This window comes from Galeopterus variegatus, unplaced genomic scaffold, assembly GCF_000696425.1.
Source record: "Galeopterus variegatus unplaced genomic scaffold, G_variegatus-3.0.2 Scaffold1655, whole genome shotgun sequence".
NCBI lineage: Eukaryota > Metazoa > Chordata > Mammalia > Dermoptera > Cynocephalidae > Galeopterus > Galeopterus variegatus.
The window spans coordinates 132374-150005 of record NW_007727766.1 but is presented as its reverse complement, the minus strand read 5'-3'; the positions used below and the strand labels follow the sequence as shown (position 1 = coordinate 150005).

At 36.8% G+C, this 17632-nt stretch overlaps 1 protein-coding gene across 1 annotated transcript in view; it reads left to right on the top strand.

The window, feature by feature from the left end:
* RC3H1 (ring finger and CCCH-type domains 1) overlaps positions 1–17632 on the top strand; it is a 53201-nt gene that overhangs the window by 13295 nt on the left and 22274 nt on the right. Inside the window, exons 3-8 of the mRNA XM_008578276.1 lie at positions 1966–2205; positions 2749–2924; positions 5001–5201; positions 9292–9424; positions 14457–14575; positions 16461–16573. Coding sequence (XP_008576498.1) covers positions 1966–2205; positions 2749–2924; positions 5001–5201; positions 9292–9424; positions 14457–14575; positions 16461–16573 — 982 coding nt within the window. The remainder of the gene's footprint in view (positions 1–1965; positions 2206–2748; positions 2925–5000; positions 5202–9291; positions 9425–14456; positions 14576–16460; positions 16574–17632) is intronic.

Below are 17632 nucleotides of genomic sequence, written 5' to 3'. Positions count from 1 at the left end.
TTTGTGGAGAGAGACATCCTATTCTTTTCTTTGGACTCTGCTGGTGACTCTCCTTGTGTCACTGCACTCCAGTGGCTGGTGGACCTTCTGCATGGTGATTGTGATGCCTAGCCACTTTCATGGCAGCTGTGGTTACTGTGGTGACTGTGGTGGGCCATTCACATGGAGGTGATGTTTTCGGCATGTTCCTTGGCACTGGTGGTGTGCCTGGTTTTGGGCAGGGGGGTTCCAGTCTCTGGCTTGATGCCCCAGGCCCCTGGCATTGCCCTGAGGCACTGGCAGTGTGCCTGGATGTGGGCAGGAAGTCCAGTCCCTGGGCCCCTGGGCAGGCCCCGAGGTGCTGGCAGTGTACATGGTTGTGGGCAGGGTGTCTGGTCCCTGGCTTCATGCCTCAGGTCCCCTGGCAGGCCCAAAGGTGCTTGTGGTGTGCCTGAGTCAGAACTAATTTTTTTGTCCCATGCTTACTTCTAAAATGGGGGAACTTCCTGTGGGAACCAGTACTTGAGCTGTATTGTTGAGGTAAATTGCTGCTTTGCTGCTGTTTCCCTAGGGAAGACTTTTTGTGGAATTCAGGGTTTAATGGTTGACCTTATAGGTATTTCTGGCTCTCCAGAGACTGGGTGCACCTGGGTTGTGTTGAAACTCTGATCTGGGCCTGAATCTTTTCATCAAACTGCAACCCATGTAATTCTGCATTCCTGACCTGTTTCCTCTGAATGGTCCTGTGCTGACTGGGAGGTGGATCAGCTGTCCTTGCTGTGTCCCAGCATTCTCCTGGTGGGCCCATCTTCCCTAGCGCCTGTGCTCCAAACACTTCCCGTGGGACAGGCCCTGCGCCAGTCCTTTGCAATGACTCACTGGCCTCTGAATGGCTCCCATTTTTCAGCTGTTCTGGCTCCTTGCTCCTGCATGGGTCCATGGTGCCCTCTTAGTGGTTGTTGTCCTAGGGGCCACCAACGCCCCCTTCTGCCCTGCTGCCTCCATGCAACTCCATCCAAAGGGCACAGCTGCGGCTTCTGCCAGCTCCTGCTCCATGTACTCAGCAGTTTCAGCCTTAAAGCGGCCGCGGCCCGAAACACTCTGAGCAGTTTTTTCTTTCTCCCACCGTGGCTTCTCTCCCTTCATGAACTCTGTAGGTCTCTCCTCTTCTTTCCCTGAGCTCCAGCAGCCCCAGCTTGGCTGTCATTACATTTTTATAGTTGTAAATTGGTTGATTTGTGGAAGAGGATGACACTGGGGACCATATATTCTGCCATCTTGATCAGAACTTACCTATGCAAACCTACAGATATTTCTATTACCATAAAAACTGAGCTATAAATGAATGTTAATGAAATTAATTTATTGTAAACAAACCCCACTCTTTTTAGGTAATATTATTACAAATCACATCAAATAAAGTAATGAATTTAGAGTTTATGTGATGTTGGCAGCATTTGAATGATTGCAGAAGTGTAAGTACACTAGTGTCTCAGAAGGGTTTTCCATCATTTGACAACTCTGCCTTCTGTCTAGTTTTATATGGTGTGCTATAGGGGATATAATAAAAATGGAAGTTGCCATTATTGCCCAGAAGGGGCTTGCTATTTAATAATGAAAGTAAGATTAACCACTGTGAAATGATATGCCAGAACTATTATAACCCTAAGACTGGAGTCTTAAACTAATTGTTAATGGAATCAGCCTTTTTTTCTTTCTTTCTCCATGATTAAAATGAATGATGGTATAATTAATATAATGAATGTTAAATTTACACTAGATAACTAATGTATACATTTGTGTACTTTTAAAATGCTAACTAGGCTTCACTTGTATAGTTTTATTTATCATTTCTTTTAAATATTCTGGCAAGATCCACAAGTCTATTTACATACCCACAAGTCAATCAGCCCATCAGAAGAAGTGCTTTTGGACTGTAGAATTGCACTGTAAACCTAGAAATAACTTTTTTACTCTCTTTTGAAGGAGTGGGTCTGAATAGCACTACTCAGAGTGTTCTGAGTCGCCCAATGCAGAGAAAGCTTGTGACTCTGGTTCACTGCCAACTAGTAGAAGAAGAAGGCAGGATTCGTGCCATGAGGGCAGCTCGATCTTTGGGTGAACGAACAGTTACAGAGCTCATTCTCCAGCATCAGAATCCTCAGCAACTCTCTTCCAATCTTTGGGCAGCAGTCAGGGCTAGGGGCTGCCAGTTCCTTGGACCAGGTATACAATTAAAGTTTGGTATTTATTCTACTAGTAATTCTAAAAGTATGGTATAGGAACTATAGGAACTATAAGTGATGTACAAAGGCTAGTTCTTTGCAATATTCTATCGCTATCAAGTAATATCCCACTTGATAGTCATGGCTTGGGTAATTCCATTTAAGTTAGTTTTTCAGAGAACTTTAAAATTTTTTCTTAATGCCAACTTCTTTTTGGGGGAGCTGGCCAGTACAGAGATCTGAATCCTTGACATTGGTATTGTCAGCACCACGCTCTACTGGCTGAGCTAACCAGCCAGCTCTATTATTTCAGTATAAGGTTTTTTTTTTTAATGTTCTAATCACTTACCTGCTTCCTTAATAAAATATATAGGATATAAAACAAAATTGCCCACAAAAATGGTTTAAAAGCTGTGAGTATCTTTTATTGTGTTGCCCATTAATTGAGTGATATCTGCAGAAATTATTAGATGTTGCCCTTTTAGTAAATGATTTTTCTTATCTCTGCACATGACAAGTTTTGGTTTTGTCCAACTTTTCCTAGCAATGCAGGAGGAAGCTCTAAAGCTGGTTCTGCTGGCCTTAGAAGATGGTTCTGCTTTGTCAAGAAAAGTACTGGTTCTCTTTGTGGTGCAAAGGTTGGAGCCACGGTTTCCTCAAGCCTCTAAAACTAGCATTGGGCATGTTGTTCAGCTCCTTTATAGAGCCTCCTGCTTCAAGGTATGAACCTGTATTAAAAAGTCCAGCTTGAAAGGAAACGTGCTTTTCCCAAACTTAAGTAATAAAAACTTTGAGTTTAAGCAAGTTGCTTATGTCTTTTCCAAAAAATTCACTAATTTCTCTTTTCTCTTTTAGTGAAAGTAGGTGGTGTCCCATTATAGTTAAATCCTGTGTGTTGAATTTATATGTTGAATATTGAACAATGTAGATTAAACCAAGACTTACAGATTTTTGCATATGAAGAGTCTAATAAGCCGTGTCAGTTTCCCACCAGAATTGGTCTGAAGAGAGAGTCATTGAAGCATGAATTAGTTTTATTTGGAGATTTGCTCCTGGTATAATTCCACATATGCAGTACTGGAGCTCTGATTGCCATTTCAGTTTCAGCATATATGGTAATACTGGACATATCCCCCTTGTATACCAAATTGAATTAGCACTACCTCAAACATTGGTGCCCACTGTATATCATTTATTGTTTATCCTATCTTATCATTCTGACTTCTTAAAGTCAAGGCTTCTTTCTTCTGGCCCAACCCATAGACAGTACCTTATGGACCAGGAAAAACATGTCTTTAAAAAATTGTTCATTTATTTATGCTAGCTACAAGGGAGTCCATTCCTGAGGTCACCACATTCCCACATCTGACACTCATAAACTAAAAAAGCACACATTAGCCTTTCTGCTTTATTCTATTCTCTCATCCATTGGGGAGAAAATGGTTCACAAAATTAACAGAACATGTAGATTTAATATTTAAAATTTTTTTAAAAAGCTTTAGATAAATGCTATAACCCTATTTTGTTTCTTTCTAGAGTCAGATTTTGTACTAAAAATGGACCTCTGTTTTCCTAAGCTGAAGCTGTCAAAACCTCTAGCCAACATCTTGTCCAGATTGTCTCTGAGTAAATCACTTTTACTGTAGTAGTTAGAGTAACATGATTCTATAATGTAATCCAGAATATATTTCAGAATGTGTGCTTCTAGTGTTACTTGTTCTGCATTAACAGCACCAGACAGATATAATAAAGGAAGCTTTAAAAAAAAGGAAAGAAAAAAATCCAGCCTTCCACTATGAAGAATAATAAATGGCTCAAAAACCTGAGAATACCCACAAAGTAAAACTCTCTCAATTCTAACTAAAAGCATTAACAGTAGTTTTAAAAATTGGAAATGTGTAAAAATCCAATTATTTTTTATTTTGGTCATGATTTTTTTCCTTGCAGTAATATGTGTTTATAGAGCTCTGTTATGGTTGCGTCTTTTTAGTATCTCCTATATTATCGTTAGAAAAACCTTTTTGAGCTGACGGATAATTTCATCTTTCAAAAAACCTTTTTGAGCTGAAGGTTAATATAGTTCTAGCACTTTAGACATTGCATCTCTTGGAAATCCTTGATTGTTTTTGGTTAAAGAGAGTGTTGAGAGCCAAGTCTTCAGAATCAGTATAAAATTTGGAAAGCATATTCTACATTTTAATGAGTTTTAGTGTAAATTGAAGGGGTGTTTTCATACATATGCACGGTCTTTTGACTTGCCTATGAATAGTAACAAAATATATTTAGTTCGTGTGTCTGTAGCTCTTGATATATATCTATTTGATCTTTCTGTGGACTTTCCTAACAAAAGTAAGTTAGATATTCTTTTTTGTAATTAGAATGGAACACATCTTTTGGGGCCGGCCCGGTGGCGCACTGCTACAATGCGCCACTTGGGAGCGCGGTGGCGCTCCCGCCAAGGGTTCGGATCCCACATACAGACCGGCCGCTCACTGGCTGAGCGAGGTGCGGACGCGACACCAAGGGTTGCGATCCCATTGCCGGTCCCGGTCTGGTACGGGCGCGACACTGAGGGTTGCGATCCGTTGTACGGGGGCAACACTGAGGGTTGCGATCCGTTGCCGGACACGGACAAAAAGACAAAAAAAATAAAGATTTTGACATCTGCAAAAGGAGAAATCTTGCTATTGTTGATAGATTTGTTACATTAAAGTTATTTTATCTAAACTTGTTCATATAAAGTATAAACTCATTTTGGTTTTTTACCTCATTATGAGATTATTTGTGTTTTATTAGGTCACCAAACGTGATGAAGACTCTTCTTTGATGCAACTGAAAGAAGAGTTTAGAACCTATGAAGCTCTGAGACGAGAACATGACTCCCAGATAGTGCAGATTGCAATGGAAGCAGGCTTACGAATTGCACCAGACCAATGGTCTTCTTTGCTTTATGGAGATCAGTCTCACAAATCTCATATGCAGTCCATTATTGATAAGGTAAAGCATTTTTTGATCCTTATTTCTTAGACTAATCTTGGAGTTTTGGTAATTTGCAATTTGGTGATTCATTTATTTTAAAAATGTATATTAAGTACTGACTGGTTAGCTCAGTTTGTTAGAGCACAGCCTTATAACAGCAAGGTCAAGTGTTTGGATTCCATACTGACCAGCTGGCAAAAAAAATGTATTAAAGTGAATACTGTATGTCAGACTTTTGTAAATTGCATTCTCTGTAGCCAATTGTCATGTCATACTAGTCACATCGTAATACCAGTTTGTTCATATAAAGATTTGATTAGTGCTGTAATGCTTTATCCAGTGTTCTCCCACTTGTTTGTCTCCCATTTCTATTTTTTCATTGCCTCTCTCCGTTCATTTACTGTTCTCTTTGAGTTTTGATCATTGTTAGTTAAACCCATTTTCTAAATGCCTTTACTTACTTTTATTTTATTATTGTACAATATAAACATTTTTTGTGGCCTTTTACCAATTTCTATCTAACAGCGCACGCCACACCCCCTTTCCCACCTCTGGTGTCCTCAGTTCCGTTCTCTCCTTTTGAGAGTTCAAGGAATTATTGAATGTTGTATCTTTCTTTTTTGTTGTTGTTTTTCGGTTCCCACTTATGAGTGAGGACATGCACTATTTCTCTTTCTGTACCTGGCTTATTTCACTTAACATAATTTTCTCTAAGTTCATCTATGTTGCTGCAAATGGCAGAATTTCATTCCTTTTTATGGCAGAGTAATATTCCATTGTGTGTATGTGCCACATTTTCCTTATCCAGTCATCCAAGATGGACATTTCGGTTGGTTCCAACTCTTAGCTATTATAAATAGACCTGCAATAAACACAGGAGTGCAGGTATCCCTTCAACATTATTATTTCCATTCCTTTGGGTATATACCCAGCAGCAGGATTGCTGGATTGTATGGCAGTTCTAACTGTAGTTGTCTGAGGAACTTCCGTACTGTTTTCCATAATGACTGCACTAATTTACAGTCCCATCTAAATGCCTTTACTGTCTTCCCATAGAAGTTATTTGATGGTCTGGAAGATCTGTACGTTGAAGTTTCTTATGATTCTCAGCCAGAATAATTTCCCATAATAATAAAGTTACTGTCATTCTAAGTTTGATCAGATTCTCAGTAAACTTATTTCTACTTTATCTGTTATGATGAAAAGACCATTAGAATAGATGTGAGTTTTAGGTCAGGCTTCAGTATTTGTATCTGACTCCAAGACCCATGTTTTTCTTAAAACTAGAGCTGAACTCTATTTTTGTTGTAATTCAACATGAAATGTATGAAAGTGCTGTAAAAAAGTCTTAAAGCACCATGTAATATATGTTATGTTCAATAGTATTATTTAATTTTTACTATTTTGCCTTAAATAGTTATAATTGCAGAGATGATTGCCAACTCTAGAGACCACCCTAATGTAGAGAAATAGGGTCAAACTGTAAGAGTAGCCTAAAAATAATAGTTAACACTTACTAAGAGCTTAATATGTGCCTGGTGGTTTTAAATAATGCATTTATTCCTCTCAGCTGCCCTCTATTATCCCTTTTATACACAGGGAAGTTAAGTACAGTTTTCCAGTATCACATGGTAATGAGTGACAGAAGTGGATTTGAAGTCAGTTATTCTGACTCTAGAATAATGTTCTTAAACACTAAACCTTTTACCAGACTATTCTGTTCCACTTTTTTTTCTATTCTCAAAGATAGAATTCTTTGAGTAATAAATTCATGTCAAAAGAGTATTAGGAAATGTGTTTTTTAACTGCTTGGTGCATAATTTTCAGTGTAATGTATGTTGTTTGCTCTGTCCTATAAGTCTTCCCTGGATACCTTTGACACGATTTTACCTGCACTCCAAGATTTGGACAGGAGCTTGTACCTGAAATTATACAACTGACTGATTATATCTTATTGAAATCTTAATAATGATCTCTTAAAGGAGTACCCTTCTATCCCTGGAGAGAAACTTGGCTTGCTTTTATAAAGATTCTACAAGGAGGTTAACCTTCTTGTCTTGAACTGAACTATATAACTATCTGTATATCCTATGATAATTTTCTCACATCATGAGCAGTATTTTGAATTTAACATCCAGAGACTTTTGTACAACAAACTGATAAAACAAATTTTGAAGTATATGTGATATCTTATTATTATATGGAGCAGTAGAACTTTCTGTGATAATAGAAATGTTCTGTGTTTGCACTGTCCAATATGGTGATCACCAGCCACACGTGGCTGTTAAACACTTAAAATGTGACTTGTGCAACTATGAACTGAAATTTTTGTTTAATTAATTAATTAATTTATTTATTTATTTATTTTTGTCCTTTTTTGAGGCCGGCCGCACCTCGCTCAGCCAGTGAGCGCACAGTGCACGGCCATCCCTATATAGGATCCGACCCCGCGGCGGGAGCGCTGCTGCGCTCCCAGCGCCACACTCTCCTGAGTGCGCCACGGGCCCGGCCCTATTAATTGAAATTTAAATAGCCACATGTTGCTAAGGCTAGCATATTGGACAGTGCAAATAGAGAACTTATTAAAAATAATAAGAAAATCATTAATCCTAGTAAATTAATAGGGAGAGAAACATGAATTAACAGTTCCTAAAGAGAACCCATCAGTATATAATTGATGGGATAGAATTCAGCCCTGATAATAATTAAAGAAATATATATTTAAAACAGTAACATACCAAATATTGCCTGTTTAAGTAAAAAAAAGTGTATACTCTCATACATTGCTGATGGTCTACAAAGTGCATTACATGTTTTTGGGAAGTAATTTGTCAGTGAATAAAAACCCATAATATGTTCCTGTTTTTTGACCAAACTTACTATTCCCAAGAATTTGTTTTAAGGAAAGAATCCAAACTTTGAAAACTTAGGAGCTCAAGGGTATTAATTGCTGCATTATTTACAAAGAAAAAAACAAGGGAATGGTTAGAGAAAGTTAAGATTTATCTGCTCAGAACACCATTACATGGCCATTGAAATTACAGGTAGGTAAGGAGGGATATCCTCTTCAGCTGATACATAACAATTAAAAAAAAAATGGTAGTGGAGTGTTATTATTTATTAAGTCTTGGTGATAGATACATGGATATTGTCATTATATTATATAAGAATGCCTTCGTTATAATAATAAAGGAAGCCAAAACTATAAGTATATAAATAGCTGATAAGTACATTTAAAAAATTGCAAAGATGAGAAAAATGAATAAAGGTATGCCTGCATTCTAGTGGTAATTGGGTTTATTTTCCATGTTTTTTTTAAAAGTGTGCTTTTTAAAAAAATTACCTTTAGTACAGTGACCTTTTGGGGGAGAAAAATTCCCATCTATATTAATAAACTGCACAAAGAGCTAAATGTTTACAAGTAAGAATCCTTAGTTGCTATCACAAAATCTTTTTTTAAAAAAAAAAATTAAAGGTCATATGTATGGCCAGCTGAGGTGAGTTAATGTGAAAGTATCATTAAACCTTGGAGAAATGCACAACCTGATAGCTTCCAAGAATCCCAAACTAAAATAGGATTTTTTTCAGCTGGAGTGGACTTCTGAAATTATTTAGTCCACTTAACAGATGGACTTCAGATTGAGTCTGTAATGTTTATATTCAGTGTCATGATTGTTGCTCTTAACAATTTGAACTCAAACTCAGTTTGACTGATATGTGTCATTGTTCTTGATATTGTATAGAGTTATCACTAGACTGTATTTCCAAATTCAGTTACTTAGGAGGACCCTCAAGAGCCAAGCTATAACATAGTATCGTAAGATCATAGGATGGAAAGGGTACTTGTAAATTGAGGAATTGAGAAAGGTCTCATATTTGAAGAATGTGACACTAGAGGAACAGTGAGTACGGTGTGCCAAGCTGTGGATGCAGAGAAGTGCAGAATTCGTTCAGGTAACAGGTAATCCATTCTGGCCAAAGTGTAGGATGTGGGGGAAAATAAAAATTAAATTTAATAAACTGCAAAAATAATTGTGATGTTGTAAATAATCTTTATCTTAAAAGGATTATCTGCCCTTTGGGAAAGTTAATATTTATCTTTTTTAAGTTGCAGACTCCGGCCTCTTTTGCACAGAGTGTTCAGGAACTAACAATTGCTCTCCAGCGGACTGGAGACCCAGCAAACTTGAACCGATTAAGACCCCATTTGGAGCTATTAGCAAACATTGACCCTAGCCCAGGTAAACTCAAGAGAAATTAATGGACTATCTTATGTGTAACTTTAGTGCTACTTGATGATTTTTAAATTATCTTTTGTTGTATTCCTCTGTAATTTCCCAGAGTGGTTATCCCAGATATTTTCTACAGAATTTAAGTTTTTGTCCCAAATCTTGTCCCTCTGTGTCACAGGTTAATTCACTTCACTTTAATTAGTATTAAACAAACTAATATTTGTTGAATAAACTTTTTACTGTGCTGCTCACTTTACTAGGAAGATAGATCTCTCTGGTCTTTATGTTCTTTCTCACAGCACAAAATTATACTGTATTTTACCATCCTCAACTCTTTGCCAAAACTTGTTTTTCTTATTTCTACCTTGATCCCAGTTTTGCCTTGTCCACGATGTCTTATTCTATCAAATATCCTCTTGCATATCTTTACTTTGTCAATCTTTTCCTGCTCCTTCTTGACCTAAAAATATATCTAAACCTTCATTTTTCACCTATTACTTACATCTAAGATATTTTAGGTTTCATCCTATCACTGTGCCTGTTTTTATTCCTACTACTTAACTGTAACTCTCTTAATATTCACTAGTAGTTTCCCGGTTTCTAATTCCAAAGGCTTCTTCTTGGTTCTTAAATTACTTCATTTGTCTTCAGCTTTTGATAATGTTGTTGGCCACTTCTTCGACATAGAAACTCTCTGACACCTTATCTTTCTGTAGTCTCATGGATCTCTTCTGACATGAGTGCTGCTTCTGTCTCATTTGTACCACTCTTTCCCCTCCTCTCCACTAAAGAGTAGGCAGATTGTGCTCTTGAAACTTTATTTTCTCTGCATTCTATGTTGATGATGGTTATTAATTCTTAGCATCAGGAATTACCTCTGTATAGAAATAGACTCCCAAATATTTCTATCCCTCTTGTCTCTTCATCACTTCAGATCCATTTCCCAAATGCTTGCTGAGATTCTCCATTATATCCTGTGTTTCAATGCAAGCTCGTCTTTGATACCAGCTGTTCTTCCTGTGTTTTCTCTCTGTGTTAATGACCTCATTCTCTGTGGTTATGTGAGCTTAAAACCTTAGTGTTTTGTCTTGCCTTGTATCTTTTCCTTTCACTTGCTTTACATACCATTTCAGACAATGGCATTTATCTGTTCTTTTCACAAATATCCCTCTGTCCCCTGCCTGTTATTACTTCTTTAGTGAGAGCCTCATTCCCTTTCCCTGAGACTTGAATACCTTCCAGTTTCCTCTCCTATTAATTCTTCAAATCTAGTCTACTTGTTACTGCAAAGTAAGTCATATTTCTGATCTTCCACACTCATAAACTTAGTGATATTCCATTGAAAATAGAATAAGGTTTGGAACTCTTGACTATGACATCCAGAGCCCTCCTAATTTTTAACAGTCTACTTTTATAGATCTACTCCAAAAATTACTTAATCAAATCTATTTACCTATACTTGTGCCAATATATTCTGTTCTCCTTGTATAATAGTGGATAAACTATGCACCTAGCTAAGGCCACCCTCTTGCCTCATGCACTAGATATCATCTTGTCAATATTCTTGTCAAATGTCCAGTATTCTCTTTCTTGTATCTTCAGTTTTTCTTCTTTATTAGAGTATTTCTGTTAAATTACAAACATGGTGTTACTTCTCTCATCTTAATCCAGTTTTTACTCCATTTCCCATCTACCTACCACACTTATTTCTCTCCTTTTCATGGCACTCTCTTGAACTCATTTCAGTCAGGAATTTATCTCCACCACTGTGTCCAAACTTATTTTGTCAAAGACACAAGTGGCTTCCATGTAGCTAATCCCAAAGGTCAATTCTCAGTTCTCATTGTATTTGACCTGTCAGCAGCAATTAACATTATTGCTCACTCTCTCTTCCTTGAAACGCTTTTTTCTTGGCTTCTGGGCCACCACACTGTCCTAATTCCCTTAACTTATTGGACTCTTCTTTACAGCATTACCTGCTGATTTCTCCTTATCTCCACAGATTCTAACCTTTGTAGTGTTCCAGAGTTTAATCCTTGTATCTCTTATATTTTCTATTTATATCCATTTACTAAATAATCTCATCTAGTCTCATAGCTTTAAGTACCATTTATATGACTCACAAATTTACTATGGTTTATCAGTTCTGACGCCCATATTTCTTTCAGATCTTAGCATTTCTGAAATTGAGATATGTTTGTACAATGACATGTAATAATTTAATAACAATCTTTTTTTCTATTTTGGTGGCACATAAAATAATGAAATGTAGTATATGCAACCTAGACCTTTTTCCTGAGCTTGTTTTTATAGATCCTACTGTTTTCTCAACATCTAGCAGCTCTACTTGAATATCTGATAAGTATTTATAACCTAATCTGTCCAAAAAATAAGCTCCTCACCCCATCTTGTTAGTAGCAACTCCATCTTTTCAATTGCTCAGTCCGAAAACCTTACCAGATATCCTTGATTCTTCTTTCTCTCATAATGTGCTCATATATGTGATCCATCAGCAAATTCTATGGGCCCTAACTATCATTAAAATCCATCCAGAATCCATCTACTTCTTATTACCTTCACCGCTACCATCCTCATCTCTCTCCATGGATTATTGTCTGAGTTTAGCATAGGAGCCAGAGTGATCTTGTCATCCTTCTGTCACCCAAAAATTCTACAGTGGCTTTCCATCACTCAGTAAAGGCCAAAATCTTTTTCATGATCTGCAAGGCCTCGGATGGTCTGGTCTTCTGTTACCTCTCTCCAACTTCATTTCCTACTCTTTTCCTACTTAATTCACTTCTTTCTGGTTCCACCCTCATAGAACATGTCAGGCAGGCTCCTACAGCAAGGCCTTTGCACTTATTCTTTCCTCTAACTAGAATGTTTTTCCTCTAGTATCTCTGCAAAGAGCACTCAGACCCTTCTTTCAGGTCTTTAATCAAATGTAACCTTCTCAAGGAGGCCTTCTCTGGCCTCTCTAAAATTTTACACATAGCTTCCCCATTTCTCTTTTTTGCTCTATTTTTTTAATTCATCATTATCTAAATTCAGACAGTCCCCAACTTCTTCTGGTGGTTAGGATTTTTCAACTTTATGATGGTGTGAAAGTCATACCCATTCAGCAGAAACAGTACGTTGAGTATCCATACAACCATTGTTTTTCACTTTCAGTGCAGTATTCAGTAAATTGTACAAGATACTCAGCACTTTATTATAAAATAGGCTTTGCGTTAGATGATTTTGCCCAACTGTAGGCTAATTGTAAGTGTTCTGAACACATTTAAGGTACGCTAAGCTATGTTCACTAGGTTAGGTGTATTAAGTGCATTTTCAACTAGGATATTTTCAGCTTATAATTTATTGGGACGTAACCTCATCACAAGTCAGGGAGCATCTGTATATTTTGATTATTTGTCTTATTTATTGTCTGGTTCTTGAATATAATAGGGATTTTTGTTTTGATCAGTATTGCTTCCCCAGCAACTAGAACAATGCCTTGGACTTAGTAGAGACTCCAAAAAATACTTTTTGAATGACTGTTCTCTTCACCTCTCTATCTTCACCTTTCGTTTTCCTATTGAAATTCCACATGTCCTTCAAAGCCCAGTTCAAATGCCATCACCTAGAAGTTTTTCAGAATGTCTCCAAGAGGAAGTCATCTCTACATTTCTCTTCTCACTTCATTTTATATTTCTTTTAGAGAATATTTCATAGTTAGCCTTATGGTTTGTTTTAGTCCGTTTCGTGTTGCTTATAACAGAATACATGGAACTGGGTGATTATAAAGAAAAATGAAATTTATTGCTTACAGTTTCTAAGACTGGGAAGTCCAAAGTCTATCTGGTGGTGGTGACAGTGACCCAGAGATCTCACATTGCAAGATGGTGGAAGCAGAGAGAGCAAAGAGAAACAGACTCTCCTCTTCTTTTAAAGCCCTCAGAACCACGGCCTTGACCACCATTTTTAATCCACTCACTATGGCATGGTCCTACAATCCAATCACCTTTTTAAGGCTTAGCCTTTCAGTTACCATAATAGGATTTCCCACCCTCTTACCAGTTACAGTGGGGGCTAAGATTCTAATACATAAACTTGGGGGACACAATTCAAGGTTCAGTGAGTTTTGGGAGGACATAATTCAGTCTACTACATGGTTAGTTTTCCTTTATAAAATCATAGTGCTGGCACTGGGCAAATACCAAATAAGACATGTAGCAGAGTTGCTTTACCCAATATCTACTGTATTAAGCTTTTAAACTTTTTTTTTTTTGACTGGTAAGGGGATCGCAACCCTCAGCACACTGTTGTCTGCACCACACTCAGCCAGTGAGCGCACCGGCCATCCCTATATAGGATCCGAACCTGCAGCCTCGGAGCTACCAGTGCTGCACTCTCCTGAGTGAGCCATGGGGCTGGCCCAAACTTTTTTTTTTAAAACCAATACTCGATTTATATAAAACTTCAAGATAAACATACAAATTGACATACTGCAGGCAGTCCACAGTTAAATTTTCTTTGGTCCAACACAGTTCTGCATAACGTTTTAAATTTGTTAGGTCCCAACACCTGAAGTCAGGGAAATTTTACTTAAAAATCTCAGATATCAGGTTTCCCTGGGAAACAGTGATATATGTGGCAGTTCCAGCCTTGCACCTGCACAAAAATAATAAGCTAAAGCTGAGTAATAACCGTATCCTTAGATGAGAGACATGTTCTCTAATTCAGTACAATCCCTGTCACACTCTATTTTCTCTTCAACACAGAGGGTCTAATGACAGTTGCTATTATTGTCTGGCCTACTTAATACCTTTATGTTACCTTCCCTGGACCTGTGGTTATTCTAGTTTACAACCCCAGCTTTAGAAGAATATATCCGTTCCTTTAAAATGATGGTTAGGTGGAGAAGCTATTATCTGAAAAGCTGCATGCAGCTTAACTTGATTTCACTGAAGTGCTGAAAACCTTTTTATTAATTTAATATAGGGCACAATATTGAATGTAACATTATAGTTTTAAAAATATTTTTTAATTTGTTGTGTAGATGCTCCTCCTCCTACTTGGGAACAGCTAGAAAATGGACTGGTTGCTGTGCGTACAGTGGTACATGGGCTGGTTGATTATATCCAGAACCATAGCAAAAAAGGAGCAGATCAACAGCAGGTAAGGGAGAAGTTTGAAACTTAGAGTTAAGCTTCTGTAGGATATACCTTGAAACAGGTAAGCCAGTGTGGGTATACAGATACAAAGCCAAAAAGATGACATGAATATTTTGACTGACTGTAGAAACTATAAACTACTTTAGGATGGTTAGCAGCTGCTTTACTGTACAACTCATTCCAAAGCTCTTATCATGATAATTACTATTTCCCCTATATGAGGATACTTCAAAAAAGTTTGTGGAAAAATAGAACTGAAAGATAATATGAATCTTTCCATGAACTTTTAAAAGTACTCTTGTACTTTCTCAAATGCCTGAAACACACCACACCTGCCAGTGCATTACCTTCTACTTGTATCCCATCTTAGTTTACCACCAGTGAAAGCTATGATATTTGCAATACTACAGCACTCTGGGGCTCTCGGCACTCTACCTAGTAATTTTATCTTATTACATTGTAATTAAATAATCCTTATTGATCTAATGTTGTTAAACAAGGGTCACTTTTTATGTTAGATATAGCAGCATTTGATGGAGAAAGTAGACTTTAGCATGCTAAAGTTTACTCCATTTAAATAAGATTATTCTCTTTAGTTTGTATTGCGTTTCAGTTTGACGGTAGGTGTCACTTTAATGCTAATTCTATATCTCTCTAAAAGTTTTCACGTATCTTGTAAATGTTTTTTCTGTATTAGTATTTTAAGATTTTTTATTCCTCAAAATTTTTAAGATGAAATATGTGAAAATAAAACATAATAACTTATGGCTAGAGGTTTTAACTTTATTCCCAATGATTATTTTGTTCTCAGGATTCATATTATGTTCATTAGATGTTTTATTTTACAGTAATAAGCCTATGAACTTAAAATTTTGCTAGTAATTTACCTGGCTCAGGTAAATATTAACATTTATTCCCAATGATTATTTTGTTCTCAGGATTCATATTATGTTCATTAGATGTTTTATTTTGCAGTAATAAGCCTATGAACTTAAAATTTTGCTAGTAATTTACCTGGCTCAGGTAAATATTAACGATAGATTATTCAATATTTATTATTTTTTCTTGTGAGGCAAGAAATATAAAGAGCATCCTGCCAATAAGTAGAATAATCAGGATATGATTTTCCTAATCAGTCTTAACACAGATGAGAGCTTTATTTTATGACTAAGAAATAAAAGAAAGGAAAAACCTACAATTTTTAACTCTGTTTCATTAGACATCTTGAAGAATATAACAGAAATCATGCCAAGTAGTCATAAACTGTACTTAAATTTTGTTCAGTTTAGTGTTGTGTTTGATATCTCACTAACTTCCAAACCCATCCTCCTGCCTTATTATTGAGTTGTAAATAATAAGTTTCGTTCGTACCTTTGGAGATATTTTAAGTCCTTAGTATATTCTTCCACAGGTCAAAAAAAATTGATTCTAGAATATCGTTTAGTTTTAGGGCCTTTTGTAGATTTTGTGATGTGTTATAAAAAAACATAATTACATGTATAGCTATATTGAACATTATACAAAACAAATACTAAAAGAGAGTTTATTCATTTGAAAGTTTTACACTCCAGTGGTTTGTTTTTCCATTATAAAACCTGGAAAGAAGATCATAGAGCCCCCATGAAATTTATTCAAGAATTTATATGATGCTGCATGTTTGAGGATTAATATCAACATATCAGAAAAATTTGAACTACCTTTTTGATTATTTATTTATTTTTGGACTCAGACTTCAGACAGAATGATTTTCTACAGCTTTTGCTCTGGGTAGTCTAGGTAATGTGAATTAGTCTGAATTATTCATCTAGATTGTCAAGCTTCTAAAATGGCAACACAAAACTTGTGTTTTTGTATCTTTTAAATGTCTGATGTTTTGATTTTGGTCTTAGCCTCCACAGCATAGCAAATATAAAACATACATGTGTCGAGATATGAAGCAGAGAGGAGGATGCCCTCGTGGGGCCAGCTGTACATTTGCACACTCACAGGAGGAACTGGAAAAGTAAGTGTGAAAGTCATGAGACCCAGCCTTTGAAATAAGGTATAAGTAAAATAAATTTGTTGACATTGAGAAATACAAAAAGAGTAGTTGCATTTTGTTCAATGAATATTAGAATGTAATACATGATTTTAGAAAAAGAAAAGCAGTTTCTTCAGCTTTCATTACATTTTGCCTACAGATAAGAATCTATTTTATTGGGCCGGCTCGGTGGTGCACTCGGTAGAGTGTGGTGCTTGGTAGCAAGTTTCTTCAGCTTTCATTACATTTTGCCTACAGATAAGAATCTATTTTATTGGGCCGGCTCAGTGGTGCACTCGGTAGAGTGTGGTGCTTGGGAGCACGGCACTCCCGCCGAGGGTTCGGATCCCATATAGAGACCGGTCCACTCACTGGTTGAGCGCGGTGCAGGCGCGACACTGAGGGTTGCGATCCCGTTACCGGTTATGAAAAAAGACAAAAAGGGGAAAAAAAGAATCTATTTTATTTCCACTCACTGGTTGAGCGCGGTGCAGGCGCGACACTGAGGGTTGCGATCCCGTTACCGGTTACGAAAAAAGACAAAAAGGGGAAAAAAAGAATCTATTTTACTTATTTTACAGTAACTGAATCTAAAAGTGAGTAATTTTCACTACAAAAAAATTAAAACTAATAATTTTAATCAATTTTAATGGATTTTAATAAATTGCATCATGTTTTTCCAGTGGAAAAATTTGTTCTTGGCCCAATTTCACAGGTTCTTTGAAATTCCAAGGACCAAATATGTTAAACATCCCAATGATGTTAAATTTTCCAGCACATTGAAGAATGAAAGGAAAAACCTCTTAATTTTTTATGTAAAGCCAGTGTAACATTAACGCTAAATTTGACAGAGATGACACAATTAAACTGCAATTCTATCTCACATATTAATATTAAAAATCCCCAAAATTAAAACACAAAGCAATAATACATTAAAATAGACACCATAGGGCCGGCCCAGTGGCGCACTGGATAGTGCGCCGCTTGGGAAGCGCGGCGGCGCTCCCGCCCAAGGGTTCGGATCCCACATACAGACCGGTT